This window comes from Amblyraja radiata, chromosome 21 (assembly GCF_010909765.2).
Source record: "Amblyraja radiata isolate CabotCenter1 chromosome 21, sAmbRad1.1.pri, whole genome shotgun sequence".
Classification (NCBI taxonomy): domain Eukaryota; kingdom Metazoa; phylum Chordata; class Chondrichthyes; order Rajiformes; family Rajidae; genus Amblyraja; species Amblyraja radiata.
Genome location: NC_045976.1, coordinates 38,381,751 through 38,406,181, shown reverse-complemented (window position 1 = coordinate 38,406,181; position 24,431 = coordinate 38,381,751). Strand labels below are relative to the sequence as shown.

The 24,431-nt window shown below is 45.0% G+C and overlaps 1 protein-coding gene across 2 annotated transcripts in view; it reads right to left on the bottom strand.

Moving 5' to 3' along the window:
• Positions 1–2,868: 2,868 nt before the first annotated feature.
• Positions 2,869–24,431, bottom strand: part of il15ra (interleukin 15 receptor subunit alpha) — a 69,243-nt gene continuing 47,680 nt past the window's right edge. For both annotated transcript variants that reach the window (XM_033040106.1, XM_033040105.1), the window contains 7 exons: positions 20,588–20,716; positions 17,516–17,662; positions 17,025–17,168; positions 16,341–16,448; positions 11,401–11,448; positions 6,028–6,106; positions 2,869–4,989 (listed from right to left, as the gene is read on the bottom strand). In XM_033040106.1, coding sequence (XP_032895997.1) covers positions 4,872–4,989; positions 6,028–6,106; positions 11,401–11,448; positions 16,341–16,448; positions 17,025–17,168; positions 17,516–17,662; positions 20,588–20,716 — 773 coding nt within the window. In that variant the 3' untranslated portion in view covers positions 2,869–4,871. The remainder of the gene's footprint in view (positions 4,990–6,027; positions 6,107–11,400; positions 11,449–16,340; positions 16,449–17,024; positions 17,169–17,515; positions 17,663–20,587; positions 20,717–24,431) is intronic.

Genomic DNA, 24,431 nt, shown 5'->3' with positions numbered 1-24,431 from the left:
CAAATCAGTAACAAAATCGGCCTACTATCACCTCAAAAACATAGCAAGATTAAGAGGACTCATGTCAGCTCAAGACTTAGAAAAACTTGTACATGCCTTTATTAATAGTAGGCTAGATTATTGTAACGGCCTCCTTGCAGGTCTTCCAAAAAAAACTGTCAGGCAGCTACAGCTTGTTCAGAACGCTGTTGCTAGAGTTCTAACAAAGACCAAAAAATTTGAGCATATTACACCAATTCTTAAATCCTTACATTGGCTCCCTGTATGTCAGAGAATTGATTTTAAAATCCTGCTGCTCACCTATAAATCACTACATGGTTTAGGGCCAAAGTATATCACTGACATGCTTCCACTATATAAGCCTTCTAGACCGCTAAGATCTTCTGAAACCAATCTGCTAGTGATTCCCAGAGTAAATACAAAACATGGGAAAGCAGGATTTAGTTACTATGCAACAAATAGCTGGAATAAACTTCCTGAAGATTTAAGACTTGCCTCAACTTTGACCACTTTTAAAACAAGACTGAAAACTTTTATGTTTACTTTAGCTTTCAGCTAAATCTTAACTACATTGCACTTTTAACTTTTGCACTTTTTATAATGCATTTTTAAATTTGCTTTTCTTTTCTTTTAGTTCTTCTATTTTATTTCATTTTATTATTTCATTTATTGTATGACATGTTTTTATGTGAAGCACTTTGAGTCTGCCTCGTGTATGAAATGTGCTATATAAATAAAGTTGCCTTGCCTTGCCTTGCCTTGCCTTGCCTTGCCTTACCAATCGCAATGGGATTGGCAGGCCAAGGAAGACCTCCAGAGCTGATGACAGAAGAATTCTCTCTATAATAAAGAAAAATCCCCAAACACCTGTCCGACAGATCAGAAACACTCTTCAGGAGTCAGGTGTAGATTTGTCAATAACCACTGTCCACATACTTCTTCTGTGCACAGGGTTTACTGCATGCATATATATATATATATTTTTTTCTTCTTGATGTGGTAAAAACATTGTTAATTCCGTAGACCCTAGTTTTTACAGACCTCTTTATAACGTATTTTGCAAACCAATTGTTTGCATTTAATGATTTTTCTCCCCAAAAACTGCTGCCTCTTCAACTGTTACATGAAAGAATTCTGTTTAATTTATCACTGCTTCTCTTAGAGAAGTGGTAGCCTTATTATGTTATTTGTTTCAAAGTTACAGAGAGCAAGTCTGAGGAGTTTTCCTGGCTGTTGGGGAAGTCCAGAACAAGGGGTCACAGTTTAAGGATAAGAGGGAAGTCTTTTAGGACCGAGATGAGAAAATCATTTTTTACACAGAGAGTGGTGAATCTGTGGAATTCTCTGCCACAGAAGGTAGTTGAGGCCAGTTCATTGGCTAGATTTAAGAGATGTGGCCCTTGTGGCTAAAGGGATCAAGGGGTATGGAGAGAAGGCAGGGATGGGATATTGATTTGGATGAATAGCCATGATCATATTGAATGGCGGTGCAGGCTCGAAGGGCCGAATGGCCTACTCCTACACCTATTTTCTATGTTTCTATGAAAGATATGCAAAAAAAGTAATGATGATAAAGGAAACGGGCCTTTGTAAGTTGTTTGTAAGGTGAAAATGAGAAGCTAGTGCAACTTGGATGGGGAAGGGATAGAGAGAGAGAGGGAATGCGGGGCTACCTGAAGTGAGAGAAATCAATATTTACACCACTGGGCTCTTCCTAACAGTGTTCCCGAATAATTAGGCAGAAGCTTTGTGTAGTTAATTTTACTGTAGATGACCATCTGACCTCTGTGGCCTCCTGGTTAGCCACATATTAAGTCATGCCGAGTTTATTGTCATGCACACGAGTTTGTTGAGGTACAGGTATAATAAAAATCTGTATAAAATCTTGCAGCTGTATCACAGGCTTAATTCTCTCATCACCGTCCCTCCTCATCAAGCAATACCAATGCAGTTGACCAGCTGGTGACATTTTGTATTGGTGCCTGCTCTACACAATAAAGTTTACAGAAATAACTGCAACCCCAAAGTCATTCATTTGCCAGATATGATGAAATGGCACACAAATCTAAGTCTCATTCAACGCTTAGGAACAGCCCCAACTCATGCTTATTTTCTCGTAAGGGTTCTGGAAGTTAATTGACAATGTTTGGATACAAAGCTCTGGCCTGGTTACCAACTGCCCAGCCCCATAGCTGAAGCGTCCACGTTGTGGGGCTGGAAACTGGAAGTATCCCGAGCTAATTCTGCTACCACCATCATCGATCGCGACAAGTGATGTCTCCCACTGATTGTCGCCGGAAGCTTGCGTCCTTTTCAGGACGGACGATGACAGCGAGGTCAACATTTGTAACAAGATGGACACGAAAAGAAGACCAGCTGTCTCCTCAATCCAGTCTAATCAACGTGGGTACACAAAATTGCTGGGGAAACTCAGCGGGTGCAGCAGCATCTATGGAGCGAAGGAAATAGGCGACGTTTCGGGCCGAAACCCTTCTTCAATCAACGTGGGAGTTCTCTGCTGCCCGTTATATGTAATGGATCACAATTCCTCATCTGCAGCAGAGTCTTGCCACTCATCACCGAGTTTGTTCTGAAATCTAGTTTAGTTTAGAGATATAGCCAGGAAACAGGCCCTTCGGCCCGCCGAGTCTGCACCGACCAGCGATCCCCTCCCACTTACACTATCCTACACACACTAGGGACAATTTTTACACTTATACCAAGCCAATTAACCTACAAACCTGCACGTCTTTGGAGTGTGGGTGGAAACCGAAGATCTCGGAGAAAAGTCACGGGGAGAGAACGTACAAACTCCGTACCGACAGCACCCGTAGTCGGGATCGAACCCGGGTCTCCGGTGCTGTAAGGCAGCAACTTTACTGCTGCGCCACCCTGCTGCCCGAAATGGTGCATTGTAAAATGGAGTTAAGATACCAATTGGGAAATGAGATACCCTGTGCCTGCTGCCCATGACCACGTCGGTGGTAAAGATTGCGGGCTTTGGAGGTGAAGGAAAGTAGGAACAAGGAACTACAGATGCTGCTTTACACGAAAGGACACAGAGTGCAGGAGTAACTCACCGGGTCAGGCAGCATCTCTGGAGAACATGGACAGGCGACCCTTCAGCTAAGGATACCAATTTTTTGTTATGCAATCATAAATAAACATGAATTATAACATCCATGCATATTGCGTGCAAACAAGGAAGTCCTTACTAATGTTTTGAATTAAAAGATAAACAGGAATTTGTTTTTGCAGAAATGTCACCACAGGCATGTCATGCAGTCAACATTCACATCATCCACCCAAGCTTCACATTAAGACATTACTATTTCAGGCTTTGTTTTTTAATCACTTAAGTATCAAATCTAATTCACATTAACCACTTTGATGCAGAATTAGTAACGATAGGCATTACTCCTATTTATATTTATAATTTAAAAAATAGTACACCAAATATCATAAATACAATGATATACATGCCAAGATGTATACACAGTTCCTGTCAAAACTATATATTTTTCTATTGGAAGAACCCATTTCTTAAGATTATTAGCCAGAACTTGCTAATTAAGGATGGTACATGTGCCTACTTCGTAAGCGATTGGAGCAGAATTAGGCCATTCGGTCCATCAAGTCTGCCCCGCCATTCAATCATGGTTGACTTAACTTTCTCTTCAACCCGTTATTCTCCTGCCTTCTCCCCATAACCCCTGACACCACTCGATCATAAGATACTGGCTTGGGTACTAACGCAAGGAGAGGTGCAGGTTTCAGGTTATGCACACCTACGCATAAGACTTCTCGAGAGAGTTAGATTTAGCTCTTGGGGCTAAAGGAATCAAGGGATATGGGGAAATAGCAGGAATGGTGTAGTGATTTTAGATGATCAGCCATGATCATATTGAATGGCAGTGCTGGCTCAAAGGGCCGAATGGCTGACTCCTGCACCTTTTTTTTTTAAGCACCACATACAAGTCATTGTTATGTTAGCTCTGCCACTTGTAATCAGCTATGGTAACGGGTCTTCAATCCACAAAAGGATTGTACCAGAATGATTTCCAAATAGGTATCTAATTTCACCACACACATCTGGTATTTGGTATCAAATGCACAGATATTAGTGTGGGATTTGGTGTGAATAGATGGTCGATGGTTGGCATGGGTGAAGTGGGCCGAAGGGCCGGTGTCCATGCTGTATCCGTCTGTGTTCCTGTTGTGCTTGGCTAAGGAGATTTAAATTAAACTTGTCTTAGCACGGGCGACACATAAAAATGGGGCACTGTGAGACGCAACTTCTAACCCTGAGACTGATCCTTTGAGAAAAGGAAATCTTTCAATCATTCGAAACAGTGCAGCTGCTAAGCAATGCATCTTGAAAATTACATAAAAGCATCTTGATGAAAAAATAAAACTCCCATCTGGAATACACATGCAGAAATCGAGACATGGATCAATTATTATTTTACTGGTGAATGGAATAGAAATATATAATTATAACCATTTATCTCAAAGTTCAGAATCTTCTGCTCACCTCTTTGCCACCAGGTTAAGGGAGGTTTAAAAAAATCTCCCACAAATAGTATCTAGAGGTAATTCCTGATCCTGGCTCATCCATTAAATATAACTGAGGAGAAACAATTGTCTGTGGTCCATTTTCTAGTCTCTGTTCTCCACAGTAGCAGGCAGATGAAATGTATCCAGATGGCTCGTTGATGTGGCAATAATGCAAGGCAGTCTGAATTTATCTCGGCTTCGTGCGCGGCTGCGGCACGTACAACGTTGATTCTTTGGCTCGTCCTCAGACCCATTTACATGTTTTCCCTCATTGCCGTTGTACATGGTGGTACCATATCACCGGTTGGTGAAAATCAACTCTCTGCCTCTTGCTGTAAAAGTCCAGACTCACTCAGATTCTCCATTGTTTGTACCTCCGTCAGTGCCATTGGGGTCAATTCATGTTCAGCGACGCCCGGCCTGGTGCACCAACTGAGGAAAAGACATGGGGAAAAGGTGATACACTGCCATTCAATCATGGTTGATCTATCCCTCTCAACCCCACTCTCCTGCCTTCTCCCCGTAACCCTTACTAATCAACCCTTACTAATCAAGTCAATCTCCGCCTTAAAAATATCCATTGACCTGGCCTCCACAGCCATCAGTGGCAATGAATTCCACAAATTCTTCATCACGAGCAAACTAATGCAACTCTCAGCCAGCCAGCTCCATGGGTGTGCCGTCATGCAGGCCTGGGTAGAGTGGATGTGGAGAGGATGTTTCCACTAGTGGGAGAGTCTAGGACCAGAGCCATATAGCCTCAGAATGAAAGGATGTTCTTTTAGGAAGGAGATGGGGAGGAATTTCTTTAGTCGGAGGGTGGTGAATCTGTGGATGATGTATTTTGGTGGTGGTGTTGGGGTGATTGCATTAAGAAACTAACATTCAGAATCAAGAGTAGACCCAACGTGTAGGAGTAACTCAGCGGGTCAGGCAGCATCTCTGAAGAAAATGCATAGGTGACGTTTCAGGTCGGGACCCTTCTTCTCCAGAGATGCTGTCTGACTCGCAGAGTTACTCCAGCACTCTGTGCCTGCCTTTGGTATAAACCAGCATCTGTAGTTTCTACATCAAGATCGGGACTGTTTATTTATCATTTGGCCAGGCGCAATGAAATTCTTACTCACTGCAGATTTACAGGCACTTTAGATGCAAGCAATAAATAAATAAACAATACATTTTCATTTATTCCAAGTAAACTTGAACATGATAGTGCAGAACCGAAAGTCTGCAGATTTTATAATCTACATACAATTTTATATGTAAAACGGTATACTGTAATATCGTAGGTACACAAAATTGCTGGGGAAACTCAGCGGGTGCAGCAGCATCTATGGAGCGAAGTTCCTTCGCTCCATAGATGCTGCTGCACCCGCTGAGTTTCCCCAGCAATTTTGTGTACCTTCGATATTCCAGCATCTGCAGTTCCCTTTTGAATACTGTAATATCGTATTGTGGTATAATACTCACGTTCTGTTTTTGCAAACTAATGGCCAAATGAAGAGTAAAATGACCAGCAATATGACAAAGCAGCTGCTTGTGCTGGCCCCTGTGGATGAAGGGAAAATAAATAGGTGATTAAAACATTCAGGACTCGCAGGGCACAGTAGACATGTGATTTATTTACCACTTCCAGATTACAGTGGTTCCAGAATGTAGTTCACTGCCACCTTCGCAAAGGCAACTAACACTGTCCACGATCCCCTCATCTAAGAAGTTGCATGAGACCCTGATCCAACGTCCTTCAGGAATTGTGCCAATGTATTACAGAATTATATGTCTAAATATTTCTTAAACGCGAGTTAGATTTAGCTCTTAGGGCTAATGAAATCAAGGAATATGGGGAGAAAGCAGGAACGGGGCACTGATTTAGGATGATCAGCCATGATCATATTGAATGGCGGTGCTGGCTTGACGGGCTGAATGGCCTACTCCTGCACCTGTTTCTATGTTTCTACTGTATGTTTCTATGAGGAATTATTACAAACACAGGAACTACACTGCTTAGAGTTTAGACTGCAGAGATACAACACGGAAACAGGCCCTTCGACCCTCCGAGTCCACGCTGACCAGCGATCACCCCGTACACGAGCACTATCCCACACACTAGGGACAAATTACAATTTTACCAAAGCCAATTAACCTACAAACCTGTACGTCTTTGGAGTGTGGGAGGAAACCGGAGCACCCGGGGAAAACTCACACGGAAACAGGGAGAATGTACAAACTCTGTAAAGACGGCACCCGTAGTCAGGATCGAACCCAGGTCTCTGGCGCTGGGAGGCAGCAACTCTACCACTGCGCCACCGTGCCGCCCCTTATTAAAAACAGAGGGACTACCCTGGTTAGGTTCACCAAGGTGTAAATTTAAATCTATAAGGTACTTCTTAATACTTAGGAAACTCTGATGCAATATTAAGACTATCCGTATACCATGATTGACCGATGGTTTACGTAATATAGATCAGTTTAATGGATTTGTAAACAGCTATTGATCTCAGACTTGAAGGAAATATTGACGCAATGAAAGTAGCCACCAATCCTCCTTTGAGATTTGGTTCCATTTGCTTTATGGAGCTGAATGTCATGAGAGGAATGCCAAGGGTGGTTACTATCCTGTTTAAGACCGAAAAGAGAAAAAAAGTTTTAACTGTATGCCCTGAGTTGGTGATTACTTATTAAAAAATCATTCACATGTTGTGGGAACCATTGATATGATCATCATGTATTGCCCCAAGCAGCACGCAACAAAAGCTTATCACTGTATCTCGGTACACGTGACAATAAACTCAACTCAACTCATTTCAGACGGCAGTTATGAGAGACAATGTTGTGGGTCTCAAGACATATATGAGTCATTTTCATAAGTTCTTTATGAACATGATTTATATACAGATTAACCATTTTCCTTCTCCAAGCCAAACTAATTCTAACTTTGTCCACCATTTTTCCATCAAAACCCCCTCCTCCCGTATATCAACCGATTACATGCCTAGCGTTATCTTGTCTCTCCTCTCTACCAGCCTTCTCTCCCCCCATTGCCCTCCCCTCCCCCCATCCCCCCTCCCCTCACCCCCAATCTCCCCTTCCCTCCCCCGCAACCAGTCTGAAGGAGCTTCCTGACCAGAAACGTCACCTATCCATGTTCCCCAGAGATGCTGCCTGACCCGCTGAGTTACTCCGGCAATCTGTGAAACGTCACCTACAGTGGCTTGCAAAAGTATTCATACCCCTTGAACTTTTCCACATTTTGTCACGTTACAACCACAAACGTAAATGTATTTTATTGGGATTTTATGTGATAGACCAACACAAAGTGGTGCATAATTGTGAAGTGGAAGGAAAATGATACATGGTTTTCAAATTTTTTTACAAATAAAAAACTGAAAAGTGTGGCGTGTAAAAGTATTCAGCCCCCCTGAGTCAATACTTTGTAGAACCACCTTTCGCTGCAATTACAGCTGCAAGTCTTTTGGGGTATGTCTCTACCAGCTTTGCACATCTAGAGACTGAAATTTTTGCCCTTTCTTCTTTGCAAAATAGCTCAAGCTCAGTCAGATTGGATGGAGAGCGTCTGTGAACAGCAATTTTCAAGTCTTGCCAGAGATTCTCAATTGGATTTAGGTCTGGACTTTGACTGGGCCATTCTAACACATGAATATGCTTTGATCTAACCATTCCATTGTAGCTCTGGCTGTATGTTTAGGGTCGTTGTCCTGCTGGAAGATGAACCTCCGCCCCAGTCTCAAGTCTTTTGCAGACTCTAACAGGTTTTCTTCCAAGATTGCCCTGTATTTGGCTCCATCCATCTTCCCATCAACTCTGACCAGCTTCCCTGTCCCTGCTGAAGAAAAGCATCCCCACAGCATGATGCTGCCACCACCATGTTTCACAGTGGGGATGGTGTGTTCAGGGTGATGTGCAGTGTTAGTTTTCCGCCACACATAGCGTTTGCATTTAGGCCAAAAACTTCAATTTTGGTCTCATTTGACCAGAGCACCTTCCTCCACATGTGTCCCCCACATGGCTTGTGGCAAACTGCAAACGGGACTTCTTATGGCTTTTTTTCAACAATGGCTTTCTTCTTGCCACTCTTCCATAAAGGCCCGATTTGTGGAGTGCACGACTAATAGTTGTCCTGTGGACAGATTCTCCCACCTGAGCTGTGGATCTCAGCAGCTCCTCCAGAGTTACCATGGGCCTCTTGGCTGCTTCTCTGATCAATGCTCTCCTTGCCCGGCCTTTCAGTTTAGGTGGACGGCCATGTCTTCGTAGGTTTGCAGTTGTGCCATACTCTTTCCATTTTCGGATGATGGATTGAACAGTGCTCCGTGAGATGTTCAAAGCTTGGGATATTTTTTTATAACCTAACCCTGCTTTAAACTTCTCCACAACTTTATCCCTGACCTGTCTGGTGTGTTCCTTGGGCTTCATGATGCTGTTTATTCACTAATGTTCTCTAACAAACCTCTGAGGCCCTCTTCTTCTTCTTCTTCTTCTTCTTCTTCTTCTTCTTCTTCTTCTTCTTTGGAGTTTTACGGCAGCCGGCATCCGCAATGTTGCATTGCTGCCACCTTCTGGCTTCACTCCACAGTCCTCATGTCTTTACATTATATCCTTTTTATAAGGCCAGAGGCCCTCAAGAAATTAAACAACACCTTTACTCCTTTTCCTTCCCCTCCATACTCTAGAATGTTATTTTCTGATATATCTGTCATTCCAATTTTCTTCATTTCACTGATCAAAACTCTTCTTTCTGTTTCATATCTTCTACATGCAACTAGAGCATGCTGAACTGTTTCCGGCTGATGGCATTCCTCACACATCCCAGTAGGGTGTTTTCCCAACATTTTTAATGTGCTGTTCAGGTGAGTGTGTCCTATCCTCAATCTTGCTAATACTACCTGTTCTCTCCTGTTCCCCCCTCTTCTTGCTGTAATGCCCACTCTGTTTTGTAGCGAATAGAGGTGTCTCCCCTTTGTCTCCTGTTCCCAGTATTGTTTCCATTCCTGATTTATTTTCTTCCACACAATGTGTCTTCCTTCAGATTTGGATAATTGTAGGTTTACCTCTATGTTCTCTTTTTTAACGGCCTCTTTTGCTAATTTGTCCACTTTTTCATTTCCTAGCACACCAATGTGTGCTGGGACCCACAACAAAGTCATATCACTGCCCTTCCTTGTTACTTGGCTTAATAGTAGTAGAATTTCATACACTAGGTCAGGCCGCCTATGGGATGCACCAGACCCAATACTCTGGATTGCAGACAATGAGTCGCTACATATTAATATTTTGCATGGTTGCACCTGTTCTATCCACCGAACTGCCATCAAAATAGCGTACAATTCCACTGTATATACTGCCAAATAGTTATTTGTTCTTTTGCAAATCTCAACATTTATCCCTTGCACTACCACAGCTGCCCCTGTTGTTTCAGCTACTGGGTCTTTTGATCCATCTGTGAAAATTAAGAGGTGTTCCTTGTATCTATTATATATATGGTTATGGTATTCTGTTTTTAGGTCCGAATTTTCTTCCCTCCTTTTTGCCTCCCATATCTCCAGATCAACTTTTGGGATGTTCAGTAACCATATTGGCACAGATGGCCACAATACTGCAGGGCAGAACTCTTTGTCCTCTACTTCCATGTCCCTTGCCACACCTCCTCCAACCCAGCCGAAGCTTCCAGACTGAGCCACCCCTCTCTCCCAGCACTCCTGTACTACCTGTTTTGTTGGGTGGTTCTCTCCATGACCCTTAAGGCTTAGCCAGTAATTAGCCATTAGTTGTCTGCGGCGCAGTCTCAACGGCATCTCCCCAGTTTCCACCTGTAGTGCACATACAGGTGACGTCCGCACACCTCCTATACAGATTCTTAGAGCTTCCGCTTGGACTTTGTCCAACTCGGACAACACTGACTTAGATGCTGATCCATAAGCTATACTGTCATACTCTAGTCTGGATCTGATCAATGATACATAGATATGTTTAAGAGATAATATATCTGCTCCCCACTCTAAACCTGCTAAGCATCTCATTACATTGATGGCTTTTTTGAACCTCTGAGGCCTTCACAGAACAGCTGTATTTATACTGAGATTAGATTACACACAAGTGGACTCTATTTACTAATTAGGTGACTTCTGAAGGCAATTAGTTGCACTGAATTTTATTTAGGGGTATCAGAGTAAAGAGGGCTGAATACTTTTGCACGCCACACTTTTCAGTTTTTTATTTGTAAAAAAATTTGAAAACCATGTATCATTTTCCTTCCACTTCACAATTATGCACCACTTTGTGTTGGTCTATCACATAAAATCCCAATAAAATACATTTACGTTTGTGGTTGTAACGTGACAAAATGTGGAAAAGTTCAAGGGGTATGAATACTTTTGCAAGCCACTGTATGCATGTTACCCAGAGATGCTGCCTGACCCGCTGAGTTACTCCAGCATTCTGTGAAACGTCACCTATCCATGTTACCCTGAGATGCTGCCTGACCCGCTGAGTTACTCCAGCACTTTGTCACAGTTTTTAACCAATAATGATTTGTAATTCCAGATATTGGATTCTATTAACTGAATTAAATTTAAGTCTGAAGAAGGGTTTCGACCCGAAACGTTGCCTATTTCCTTCGCTCCATAGATACTGCCTCTCCAGCTGAGTTTCTCCAGCATATTTGTCTACCTTAAATTTCCCCAGTGTGCTGGACTGGGACTTGAACATGTGTACTTTAAATTACTACTCCTCGCCTTTAGACCAGTACCATAACTCCTGTGTAGCCCCTCAATGCAGCTATTTCAATTTCTAAACAGTCATAAACCCCTATTCCTGGCTCCTTACCGATGACTAATCCAAGGCTCTTTCCAGCGGGCACTGTTCGGTTGATATCTGTGGGAGATAAAAATGAAGAAGTTTGATATTTATTATGATCGCAAGTGTCTATAGGAACATCAACATGACATTAAGGACAAATGGGGGGTTTTTCACCTTGTGCTCCCAGCAATGGCTGACACATTGCACACAAACCTTGCCCAGTGCTCACTAAATCATACGGGCTAGGAAGAATTGAAGGAGATCTCTTATTTATGAAGTTAGGGAGGTTTATGGCAGGCAATCACATCAGTGTTGGGCGATGGAAAACTATTTGGTCTTATGCTACTTCTCGAACCTTATAGGCTAGTCTGAAGAAGGGTTCTGACCCAAAAAGTCACCTGTCCATTTCCTCCAGAGATGTTGCCTGACCGGATGAGTTACCCCACCACCATGGTTATCTCACTTCAAGACTTCATTCACAAGGTCATAAATGATAGGAATAGAATTCGGCCATTCGGCCCATCATGTCTACTCCGCCATTCAATCATGGCTGATCAATCTTTCCCTCCTAACCCCATTCTCCTGCCTTCTCCCCATAACCCCTGACACACGCACTAATCAAGAATCTATGTATGTCTGCTTTAAAAATATCCACTGACTTGGCCTCATCAGCCTTCCGTGGCAAAGAATTCCTTAGCGTCACCAATCTCTGACTAAAGAAAGTTCTCATCTCCTTCCTAAAAGAACGTCCTTTAATTCTACTACTTTGGGTTGTGGTCTGACCCTACCTTCCTTGTTCGAAGTGAGTCCACACAGCCCAGTGTACAATGGATGAAGGCTGTCTATCCAACTCCTGCTCTATTGACCATTCTCCTGATCCGATAACATTGTTCATTGTATCCTAGTGTACATGACAATAATAGACCAACACCAAATCTCAGTCTGAAGAAGGGCCCAACAATTTACAGAAGCCTTTTAACCTACAAACCTGCACCAGTTTGGAATGTGGGAGGAAACCGGAGCACCCGGAGCAAACCCTCACGGTCACAGGAAGAAAGTACAAACTCCTTACAGGCAGCACCCGTAGTCAGGATCGAACCTGGGTTTCCGGCGCTTTAAGGCAGCAACTCTACCGCTGCGCCACTGTGCCGCCCACTGTCTTCATACCAAACACATTAAAGTGAGCAGTACTCTGCCCTCTTGCCCGCCCGCCATTTTCACTGCACCCACCGAGCTTGATAGGGCTCTTAAAGATAGCGGAGTCGGGGGATATGGGGAGAAGGCAGGAACGGGGTACTGATTGTGGATGATCAGCCATGATCATATTGAATGGCGGTGCTGGCTTGAAGGGCCAAATGGCCTACTCCTGCACCTATTGTCTATTGAAGTCTGGTATCTTGTTTGGTTTAGTTTAGTTTAGAGATACAGCACGGAAACAGGTCGTTTCGCCCACCGAGTCCATGCCGACCAGCGATCCTCGAACATTAACACCATCCAACACAAGAGGCACAATTTTACAATTATGCCAAGTCAATGAACTTACGAACGAAGTACGTCTTTGGAGTGTGGGAGGAAGTGTGCGCCAAGAGATCCCGTGGAAAACACACGCAGGTCACGGGGAGAATGTCCAGACACCATACAGACAGCACCCGTACCCGGGTCTCTGGCAGTGTAAGGCAGCAACTCTACCGCTGCGCCACCGTGCCGGCCTCATTGTTTTTTGCTTTAATTTTGTATTAGACATTTTCAAAAACTTAAGTTGTTTATAAGATTATTTTTCTGCTCCTGCATTCTTTATTTTTGGAAGGGGAACACCATAGAAACATAGAGCATAGGTGCAGGAATTGGCCATTCGGCCCTTCGAGCCTGCACCGCCATTCAATATGATCATGGCTGATCATCCAACTCAGTATCCTGTACCTGCCTTCTCTCCATGCCCCCTGATCCCTTTAGCCACAAGGGCCACATCTAACTCCCTCTTAAATATAGCCAATGAACTGGCCTTAACTACCTTCTGCGGCAGAGAATTCCAGAGATTCACCACTCTCTGTGTGAAAAATGTTTTTCTCATCTCGGTCCTAAAAGACTACCCCCTTGTCCTTAACCTATGACCCCTTGTTCTGGACTTTCCCAACATTGGGAACAATCTTCCTGCATCTAGCCTGCCCAATCCCTTAAGAATTTTGTAAGTTTCTATAAGATCCCCCCTCAATCTTCAGACTTGAACATAGAACACCTTGCTAAATGTAACAGTGTGGTCACATCACTGTCGATGGTACGGTTACAAGACCGAGATAAGACGACGTGCCTGAGTCTCAGATGTGGTGAATTATATTTTCAGGTCCTTTTTTATCCCTCAGTCGGCTGTTTCCAAAACAAATGATCTGAGCATTTTCACGTTGCGGTTGGTGTGATCTCTCAGTGAACAGATTCGCGGCTGCCTCTTTATTATAGCAGTGAACACACCGTCAGAATACTTTGAGGAGATACTGAAGAAGGGTCTCGACCCGAAACGTCAAGTCTGAACGAGCGTCTCGACCGGAAACGTCACGCATTCCTCCTCTCCAGAGATGCTGCCTGTCCCGCTGAGTTACTCCATCATTCTGTGTCTATCTTCATCAGAATACTTTAATGGGTGTTCATTTCCTTGGGCCATTTTAAAGGAATCATGAGGGGCGATGGGCAAGACAAGTCTATCTTGCTTTCTAGCACATCGCTGGCCTTCTACACCTTAATTATTCTGAAGCATCATCCAAGGGCAACAATCACATGCAAAACCCTCTTTGCAAACCCACAGAAGGACACAAAGTGGTGGAGTAGCAAAGGCCCTGTCCAACTTACGCAGGGTGGCGCCTGTATGGTCGTGAGTAGTCGCCCAAAGAGTCGTACCTTTTTCTGGTCGCCGCTGAATTTTCAACACGTTGAAAATTTTCGGCCAGCGGCTGCGACTATGACGGGTGCCGGCAAGTCGCCGAAAAAAACCGCGTAAGTGGGACAGGCCCTTAACGCAACAGGTCAGGCAGCATCTCCGGAGAACAAATAGTGACGTTTCGGGTTGGGACTGAAGAAACAGCCCCGACCTGAAACATCACCTCTCCTTGTTCTCCAGGGATACTGCCAGACCGGCTGAGTTACTCCACCGGCTTGTGTCCCTTTGTGTAAACAGATCCTTGTTTCTAAACCACTGCCTTGGCTGATCCAGTAGAATAGAATAGAAATAATTTTATTGCCACACAACCAAGGTCGGTGGTATTGGGTTGCCAGCAGCGGTACAATAATAAAGAACACAACCATATTAAAATTTTACACAAACATCCACCACAGCATTCATCACTGTGGTGGAAGGCACAGAACTTGGCCAGTCCTCCTCCATTTCCCCCCGTGGTCGGGACCTCCACCCTCCACAGCCGTTGCTGCGGGCGTCCAGATGGTAAGGGACAAAGTCAAAGTCAAGGTGAGTCCAGGATCGGCTCTTCCCAACCAGAGACCGCGGCTTCAGGCTGGTGTAGGCCGCAGGCCGGCGGTCAAAGTTTTAAAGTACCTGCCGTGCCGCAGCCGGAAGCACAGTACATGTGCAGGAAGACACTACAGATGCTGGTTAATAGCGAAGATAGACACAACATGCTGGAGGAACTCAGTGGGTCAGGCAGCATCTCAGGAAACAGGAATAGGTGACATTATGGGTAGGAACCCATCTTCAGACCGAGGTTGAAGAAGGATTCCGATCCGAAACGTCACCTATTTCTGTCTAAGCAGACACAGGGAATGAAGCTCAACTGGTCTAAACTAATTCTGACGTTCCAACAACATCTCAGCAAAGTGACTGACAATCTTGCTCTCCATTCAGGATGCACGCTGCACTTAACTGCAACTTTCTCAATACAGCTTCTTGGGAAAGAAGCCAAGAATATAACAACCATTCAAAACAAAGTATCTCATGGCAGATCCAACACAATACATACATTCAGACATCCCAGGAAGAAATGACCATTGTTTAGTTTGGTTCAGAAATACAGCATGGAAACAGGCCCTTCACTCCAACGGGTCCACACCACCAATGATCACCCGTTCACTATCCTACAATTTACAGAAGCCAATTAAGCTGCAAACCTGCACGTCTTTGGAGTGTGGGTGGAAACCGAAGGAAAGCCAAGCAGTCGCGGGGAGAACGTGCAAACTCCGTACAGACAGCACCCATAGTCAGGATCGAACCCGGGTCTCCGCCGCTATACCGCTGCGCCACCGTGCCTTCCAAACAAATTTGAACAGAACAAGGAAGATGAGCCCATCCCATCGACAGGTCAGAGATTAAAGAATCTCCAACTTATTCCAGTGGGAAAGTGTCAACTTCCACACAAATCTCATTCAGGATATTATTTCAAGGGATAACTCATTGAACTCTACCAGGAGTTTGAAAGGGAAATTGTTTGGCTGTGGAAATTAAGCTTTCAGTTTATAAGTTACTGAGTCAAATATCTTCTAATGCTGGGTGTGGGGTATGTAAAACCCAACGCGGTACCTTTCAGGGAATGTCTCAAAGGGGGAAAGAGGCAGAGGGAGGTATCGGAGCTTGAGGTCACGACAGATATAAGTAAGGATACGGAGCGTCCAAAATTGGGGATGATCAAGAGAGCAAACTTAGTAACAATCAGGTATCTTGTGAGTAGGGAGTTGCTGGAGACAGCAGAGGGCCTGTCCCACTTGCCGATTTTTTCTGCATCATATCAGTGTCACCGAAAGATTTTGAACATTTCAAAAATCCAAAAAAAAATGTCCCGACACTTGAAAAAACACCGCGCGTCGATACGTAATCACGCCGCGTCGCCGCCGCATCACACCGCAAATTTTTCGGTGACCTGATCCGTCAGTCAATGATGCCGGCAGTCGCCGAAAAAATCGCTAAGTGGGACAGGGCCTGGAGGGAAGAAGTGAGACCATGGATGATAACCTGACTGGATGCAACTGACCTGTGGCAGCAATAGTTGTGGAAGCAATTTCAGAAGTTGTTTCTGAAGTTGTGGAAGAATGTACTGATGTTTCTGCCAGTGCTGTCCTGGTCGTTACTGCTTCCATTCCTAAGTTGGTTTTAATATAAGAGGAAGAATATTTACAATTAGCTACCTTTTTTCAGTGTTAGAAAAATATCTACAATGTTTATACTGTTAGTTGCGTTTAGCCGAGAGATACAGGCCCTTCGAGTCATCGCGTCCGCGCCGACCAGTGGTCGCCTGTAGACTAGTTCTATGCCCTACACATTCGGAGCAATTTACAGAAGCCAATTAACCTACAAACTTGCACGTCTTTGGAGTATGGGAGGAAACCGGGACGCCCGGAGAAAACCCACCAAGGTCACAGGGAGAAGGTGCAAACTCCACCTGGATCTGTTCTCTGGGTCGAACCCGGGTCTCTGGCGCTGTGAGGCAGCAACTCCACCGCTGTGGCACTAATACTGTACATCAGGAAGTGGGAGGATATCTTAGTACAGTGCTCCGATGTTCTTGATATTACATTCCAGGATAGGTCGGGGTTACCCAAATAAAACACGGAAGAAAATCTCTCAGAATGATTAGATCGCCGTTGGGTTTGTAATGGGACGCCCTAGTCTACCTCAAGAAGCATGCAAAGTCTGACCCATTGAGTGGACTACTGACCTGTGGTGCTGAACATGATTGTTGTTTCAGCTTCCGTGCTCTGTTTGCTGCCTGATGGTACTGGTGGTGAGGACCCAGTCGCAACAGTCGAGACATTTGACGTCGACCTTACTGCTGTCCGTGTCGTGTTTAAGGGCCCCCCTCCTACATTTTAATTGCAATATACAAATGGGCAATATTTAAGAGAAATTGATATTCGAAAACTGTTTGAAAAATTCTGTCATAGGGTTATGCCCCCGTCCCACTTAGGAAACCTGAACGGAAACCTCCGGAGACTTTGCGCCCCACCCAAGGTTTCCTTGCGGTTCCCGGAGGTTGCAGGCAGTGGAAGCAGGCAGGGAGACTGACAAAAACCTCCGGGAACCGCACCGAAACCTTGGGTGGGGCGCAAAGTCTCCAGAGGTTTCCGTTCAGGTTTCCTAAGTGGGACAGGGGCATTAGCAACTTTAGTTCCATTTTCCAGGCTGTGCCTGAGTCAATTAGCAACGAACCTGAGGTGTTTGTGACTAATGGCGGGATGGTGGAAGTTTGCCTTGTGACGGAAGGGGGTCTTGTTGCAGTGGTCAGGGTTGTGGACTCTACTGCTGCTGCTGCTGTTAGTGTCGTCACCACCGATGACAAAGTGCTTCCTAAGGTCTCTGGCGTGTGACAAAAACAGAACACACTTTTAAAGTGGGCTCACACCTCCCGTTACCAACCCCCAGTATGACCGAACTCTGCCTTGACCACATGGGGTTCCCTGGGATTTCCATTCCCTCATCCTTGGCAATGTTTTACTGAATGTAAGAGGACATTGCAGATGGTGTGATGGGTGGGGAGAGTACAGAGTTACAACATAGAAGACGCCTGGCACTGGTTTACAATGAGTCGCAACAGAGCCCTGGGCTCCGAGGCTTATCTCCCTACATGAATGCTCCACAAGGAGGAGGCCAGGAAGTGGCCAGATGCCAGGCAGGTTCAGAAGTCGTCTAATGAATCATGGCAAACACACAGCACGCCCCCTGGAGCAGTTCCCGGGAAACCCCGTGGGCAGACAATAGCCCCTCAAGAGCCGAGGGGGGTGACCCAAGGAGTGACCCAACCCCTAGGGATCGCCACACCTCTCAGATTCCTATCAAATCTTTCCCACCTTACCTTAAACCTATGCCCTCTGGTTCTCCATTCCCCTACTCTGGGCAAGAGATTCTGTGCGTCCACCCGATCTATTCCTCTCATGATTTTATGCACCTCTATAAGATCACCCCTCATCTGCCTGCGCTCCAAGGAATAAAGTCCCTGCCTGCTCAACCTCTCCCTGTAGCTCAGACCCTCGAGTCTTGGTAACATCCTTGTAAATCTTCTCCGCACTGAAACTTCTGCAACTTCTAAAGCCTGGAGCATTAAACTGCCAGAACTGCGCTCCTTCTGTGTTCTGTGTTGTGTTAATATTAGATTCGCTGTGCTGTGGAATTCTCTGCCTCAGAGGGGGGTGGAGGCCAGTTCTCTGGATACTTTCAAGAGAGGGCTCTTAAAGATAGTGGAGTCGGGGGATATGGGGAGAAGGCAGGAACGGGGTACTGATTGGGGATGATCAGCCATGATCACATTGAATGGCGGTGCTGGCTCGAAGGGCCGAATGGCCTACTCCTGCACCTGTTGCCTATTGTCTAGTGTCTATTCAACCACAATACCATGATTGTAGTAATATCATACTTCCAGGTGCTGCACCTCTCTTTGGTCATCTGATTTACTTGCATGCTTCGTCGCATTAAACTAAATGCATTTGAGCTTGCCAGTTCCCCCATGTTCCCTCGTCTGCCTCTGTTTGTTTTGCTCACTGCACCTGCCCGATTAATCCTACTGTGCATTTACCCTGTCACTCATCGCAATTTGGTGCATTTTTTGACATCTTAAAGCAAACCGGTGGGCAGCTTGCAAACTCGATATTGGCAAACACAACTTTATTTCAACTCACTGATATCATACTTGGCAATTGTACCTTTCTTCATTGTAAAATATTTCCTTGGATGAATGTTGCTCATCCACCTAGCAAGCAGGAAATTCCTCTGACTTGCTGGTTAATGCATCAGAAGCCGTATTCACATGCATTCCCTAAAGGGCCTGGAACAGCTGTGTTGAAACTTCCCAACGCAAATCTGCAATCTTAAGTTAAATCACCTTGAGATCTCTTTTAGCAATGAAACCCGACAACAAAATAGAGAGAGTACAGAGGAGATTTACTAGAATGTTGCCTGGGTTTCAGCAACTAAGTTACAGAGAAAGGTTGAATAAGCTAGGTCTTTATTCTCTGGAGCGCAGAAGGTTAAGGGGGGACTTGATGGAGGTCCTTAAAATGATGAGAGGGATAGACAGAGTTGACATGGACAAGCTTTTCCCATTGAGAGTAGGGAAGATTCAAACAAGAGGACATGACCAGAATTAAGGGACAGAAGTTTAGGGGTAACATGAGGGGGAACTTCTTTACTCAGAGAGTGGTAGCAGTGTGGAATGAGCTTCCATTGGAAGTGATGGAGGCAGGTTCGATTTTATCATTTAAAAATAAATTGGATAGGTATATGGATGGGAAAGGAATGGAGGGTTATGGTCTGAGTGCACATAGATGGGACTAGGGGAAGATAATTGTTCGGCACGGACTTGTAGGGCCGAGATGGCCTGTTTCCGTGCTGTAATTGTTATATGGTTAACTTGAAGTGTTCCCATTAATTTCCTGGCATGTTAATTGGAACAATTTATGCCCAATTACCTGTGTATCCTCATGTGTTTATTTAATAGAATCACAGTCATGTTGCACTGAAACAGGCCCTTTTCTCCTCCATGCCAACCAAGATAGCCCAAGATGTGGGCTAGTCCCACCTGCCCACGTTTGACCCATATCCCTCTAAACCTTTCCTATTCTCCGGAATCAAGGGATATCAGATATACGGGGTACTGATTTTGTTTGAATATTGAATGGGTGTACTGGCTCGAAGGGCATACTCCTGCACCGATTTCCTATGTTTCTATGTTTATCCAAGTGTCTATTGAATGCCATGATGGCATCTGCATCAACCACGCCCTCTGGCAGCTCGTTACATATACCCTCCACCCTCAGAGTGAAAAAGCTGCCCCTCAGGTTTCTAATAAATCTTGCCCCTGAACATATGCCCTCTTGTTTTCAATGTACCTTACCCTGGGTAAGCTTAGCTTTCCCCCTCATATTCTATACACTTCGTATAGAGGTGAATAACATCATTCGGGGACAGATGGGATGAATATTTGGCACCGTCTCATCTTCCCTGTCTTCCTCCAAAGCTACACTTGCCGTGAGCCAGCTCCAGTCTCCACTAAAATTAACCCTTGGAAACCCAAGTCAAGGCAGAGTTCACATTTTATAGCCTTTGAATCAAATGTAATCAGTAACTACATTTTGTGTCTAACATTGTTAGAAGAATGCTACAAAAATAGCATTTAAGTTAATTGATATTGAACATGTTAAGGACACAGCTCGCTTTCAAATATCATTTAATATTATCCAAATACTATGACATTTTCCTGAAAAGTAACTGCAGCAAACAGCAACACACCTGACGTGACTGTCGTTGTTGTATAATGCTCTGCTGTAGTTCCCGATGTTTCTGGTTCTACAGATGTAGGTTCTACAGATGTTGGTTCTACAGATGTAGGTTCTACAGATGTTGCTAAAGACGTCATTGCTGTAAACAGACGACCTCCTGAATTTTCATTCACATAAAACTTGATGCAGGGTTTAAAAGCAACTTAATCCAGCGCGGTTAATAATGCAATTTGTCTTCAGCAACCCCCCCCCTTAATGTTATAACAAGGAACTGCAGATGCTGGATTACACCGAGGATGGTCACAAAATGCTGGATTAACTCGGCGGGTCAGCCAGCATCTCCGGAGAAAAGGATCGGGTGACGTTTCAGACTGAAGAAGGGTTTTGAGCCGAAACGTCACCCATCCATTTTCTCCAGAGATGCTGCCTGACCCGCTGAGTTACCCCAGCGTTTGTCTCCACTCTTATTAATGTTTTAGTTCCAAGTAAGTATTTAATTACAAAGCAATAACTGTCCCTTAAACAGTTTCACCCACAATTCTAGGGTTACACTTCTTTCACTAAACTAATGGGTGTCAGTAGCATTACTGGTGCCAGCCTGGTGCTATCTGTACTTACAGAGTTATGGTGGATGAGATTCAGGGCAGGTGTAGTCATTCAGTGACTGCCGAATTGAGGCCATTGTGAAAGGACAGACTGTTTGAAACACTTTATCTTAATGTTTTGGAATTGCAATGCATCCTGTGGTTTTCACAGTTAAACCAAGTCACCTCTACAGCCAATTCTCAACTGGGGATTCCATCTCTGTCAAGAGAGACCTGTAATTTTCAGAGTTTCAATTCATATGTACATACAGCGTGAAAACAGGCCCTTCGGCACCACTTGCCCACATGGGCCAACATATCCCAGCTACACTAGTCCCACCTGCTTGCGTTTGGTCCATACCCCTCCAAACCTGCCCTATCCATGTACCTGTCTCACTGCTTCTTAAATATTGGAATAGCTCCTGCCACAACTACCTCCTCTGGCAGCTTGGTTCATACACCCACCACCCTTTGTGTGAAAAGGTTACCCCTCAGATTCCTATTAAATCTTTCCCCCTTCACCTTAAACCTATGTCCTCTGGTCCTCGATTCACCTACTCTGGGCAAGAGATTGTGTGCAGCTATTCCCCTCATGATTTTGTACACCACTATAAGATCACCGCTCATCCTCCTGCGCTCCAAGGAATAAAGTCCCAGCCTGCCCAATCTCTTTGTGCAGCTAAGTACCTTGAATCCTGGAAACATCCTGGTTAATCTCTGCACCCTTCCCAGCTTGACAGCATCTTTCCAAAAACATGGTGACTAAATGTTGCACCCTTTATTTGTGGGTGGCTTCATTGTATTCTTGGATAATCTATTCTTTGATAGGGTAGCATGGAAACAGAAGCTTTTCACTGTAACTTGGCATGCATGACAATAATAAACTAATCTAAAATAAACTGGACAAAGCTAAAATAAACTGGACTGTAGAGCTTCTTAAAGCCCCGAGACCAATCACCCCCGAAGCCTTAAGGTACACAAAAATGCTGGAGAAACTCAGCGGGTGCAGCAGCATCTATGGAGCGAAGGAAATAGGTGACGTTTCGGGCCGAAACCCTTCTTCAGACTGATGGGGGGGTGGGGGGGAGAAGGAAGGAAAAAGGGAGGAGGAGGAGCCCGAGGGCGGGGGGATGGGAGGAGACAGCTCGAGGGTTAAGGAAGGGGAGGAGACAGCAAGGGCTAGCAAAATTGGGAGAATTCAATGTTCATGTCCGCCGGACGCAGCCTACCCAGGCGGAATATGAGGTGCTGTTCCTCCAATTTCCGGTGTTGCTCACTCTGGCAATGGAGGAGACCCAGGACAGAGAGGTCGGATTGGGAATGGGAGGGGGAGTTGAAGTGCTGAGCCACCGGGAGTTCAGGTAGGTTATTGTGGACTGAGCGAAGGTGTTCGGCGAAACGATCGCCCAACCTCCGCTTAGACTCCCCGATGTAAATCAGCTGACATCTAGAGCAGCGGATGCAGTAGATGAGGTTGGAGGAGATACAGGTGAACCTTTGTCGCACCTGGAACGACTGCTTGGGTCCTTGAATGGAGTCGAGGGGGGAGGTGAAGGGACAGGTGTTGCATTTCTTGCGGTTGCAACAGAAAGTGCCCGGGGAGGGGATGGTACGGGAGGGAAGGGAAGAATTGACAAGGGAGTTGCGGAGGGAGCGGTCTTTGCGGAAGGCAGACATAGGGGGAGATGGGAAGATGTGGCGAGTGGTGGGGTCACGTTGGAGGTGGCGGAAATGGCGGAGGATTATTTGTTGTATTTGCCGGCTGGTGGGGTGAAAGGTGAGGACTAGGGGGACTCTGCCCTTGTTGCGAGTGCGGGGATGGGGAGAGAGAGCAGTGTTGCGGGGTATGGATGAGACCCTGGGTTGCTTGCGTCCGGGGGGCATGAACATTGAATTCTCCCAATTTTGCTAGCCCTTGCTGTCTCTTCCCCGAAACGTCGCCTATTTCCTTCGCTCCATAGATGCTGCTGCACCCGCTGAGTTTCTCCAGCATTTTTGTGTACCTTCGATCTTCCAGCATCTACAGTTCCTTCTTGAACACCCCCGAAGCCTTGGTCGTTGTAGCCGAAGACTTCAATCTCAAGCCAATCTCAGAGGCGTACGACCAAAAAGAACTACCAGCATGTCTCTTGTCCCACCAGGGAACAGACCACCCTCGAACACTGCTACATGTCAAAGAAATATGCCTAGGAAGAAACTCCGGATGCTGGTTTAAGCCGTAGACACAAAAAGCTGGAGTAACTCAGTGGGACAGGCAGCATCTCCGGAGAGAAGGAATGGGTGACGTTTCGGGTCAAGACCCTTCTGCAGATGAAAAATGTCCCTCGGCTACAGTTGGGGAAATCCGATCGCCCAGCTGGTTTTCTTCTCCCTGCTGGCACACTGAAACTAAAGTAAAATCTGAAGTTTCATTCTCCGACTCTGATACGGTGGACTACAACATACTGTTTGACAGACTGGAGAAGTGGGTGGGACTCTCTGGTTCTGTGCTGGACTGGTTCAAATCTTACTTGAAAGATCGGGATTATTTTGTTTCCCTTGGTAATTTTGAATCAGAACGTACAAAACTCACATGCGGGGTTCCTCAGGGCTCCATTCTTGGACCCATTTTGTTCAACATTTATATGCTCCCCCTAGCTCAGATCATAGAGCATTTTAACATATCCTACCACACTTATGCCGATGACACACAACTATATATCGCAGTGTCCATGACCATAGCCCCTACACTCACTGAGCCAGTGTGTCAAACATATCAATGAGTGGATGAACCAGAACTTCCTCCAGCTCAATGCAAATAAGACAGAAATTATTGTCTTTGGTCCCAAAAAAACAAGGCTAGAGGTGAGTGCTCAACTCGACTCAATTGCACTGAAAACCACAGACAAAGCCAGAAATCTTGGTGTAGTTATGGACTCGGATTTGAATTTTAACAGCCATATAAAGACCATTACCAGATCTGCCTATTACCATCTAAAAAATATTGCAAGAATCAAGGGATTTCTGTCCAAAGAAGACACTGAAAACTTGTTCATGCATATATTTTTAGTAGGTTAGATTATTGTAATGGCATCTTTACAGGTCTCAATAAAAAATCAATTAAACAACTGCAGCTTATCCAAAATGCCGCTGCCAGAGTCTTGACCAACACCAAGAAAATGGACCACATTACACCTGTCCTTAAATCTTTGCACTGGCTCCCTGTGTGTAAGAGGATAGATTTTAAAATTCTGTTACTGACGTACAAGGCACTGAATGGTCTAGGTCCAA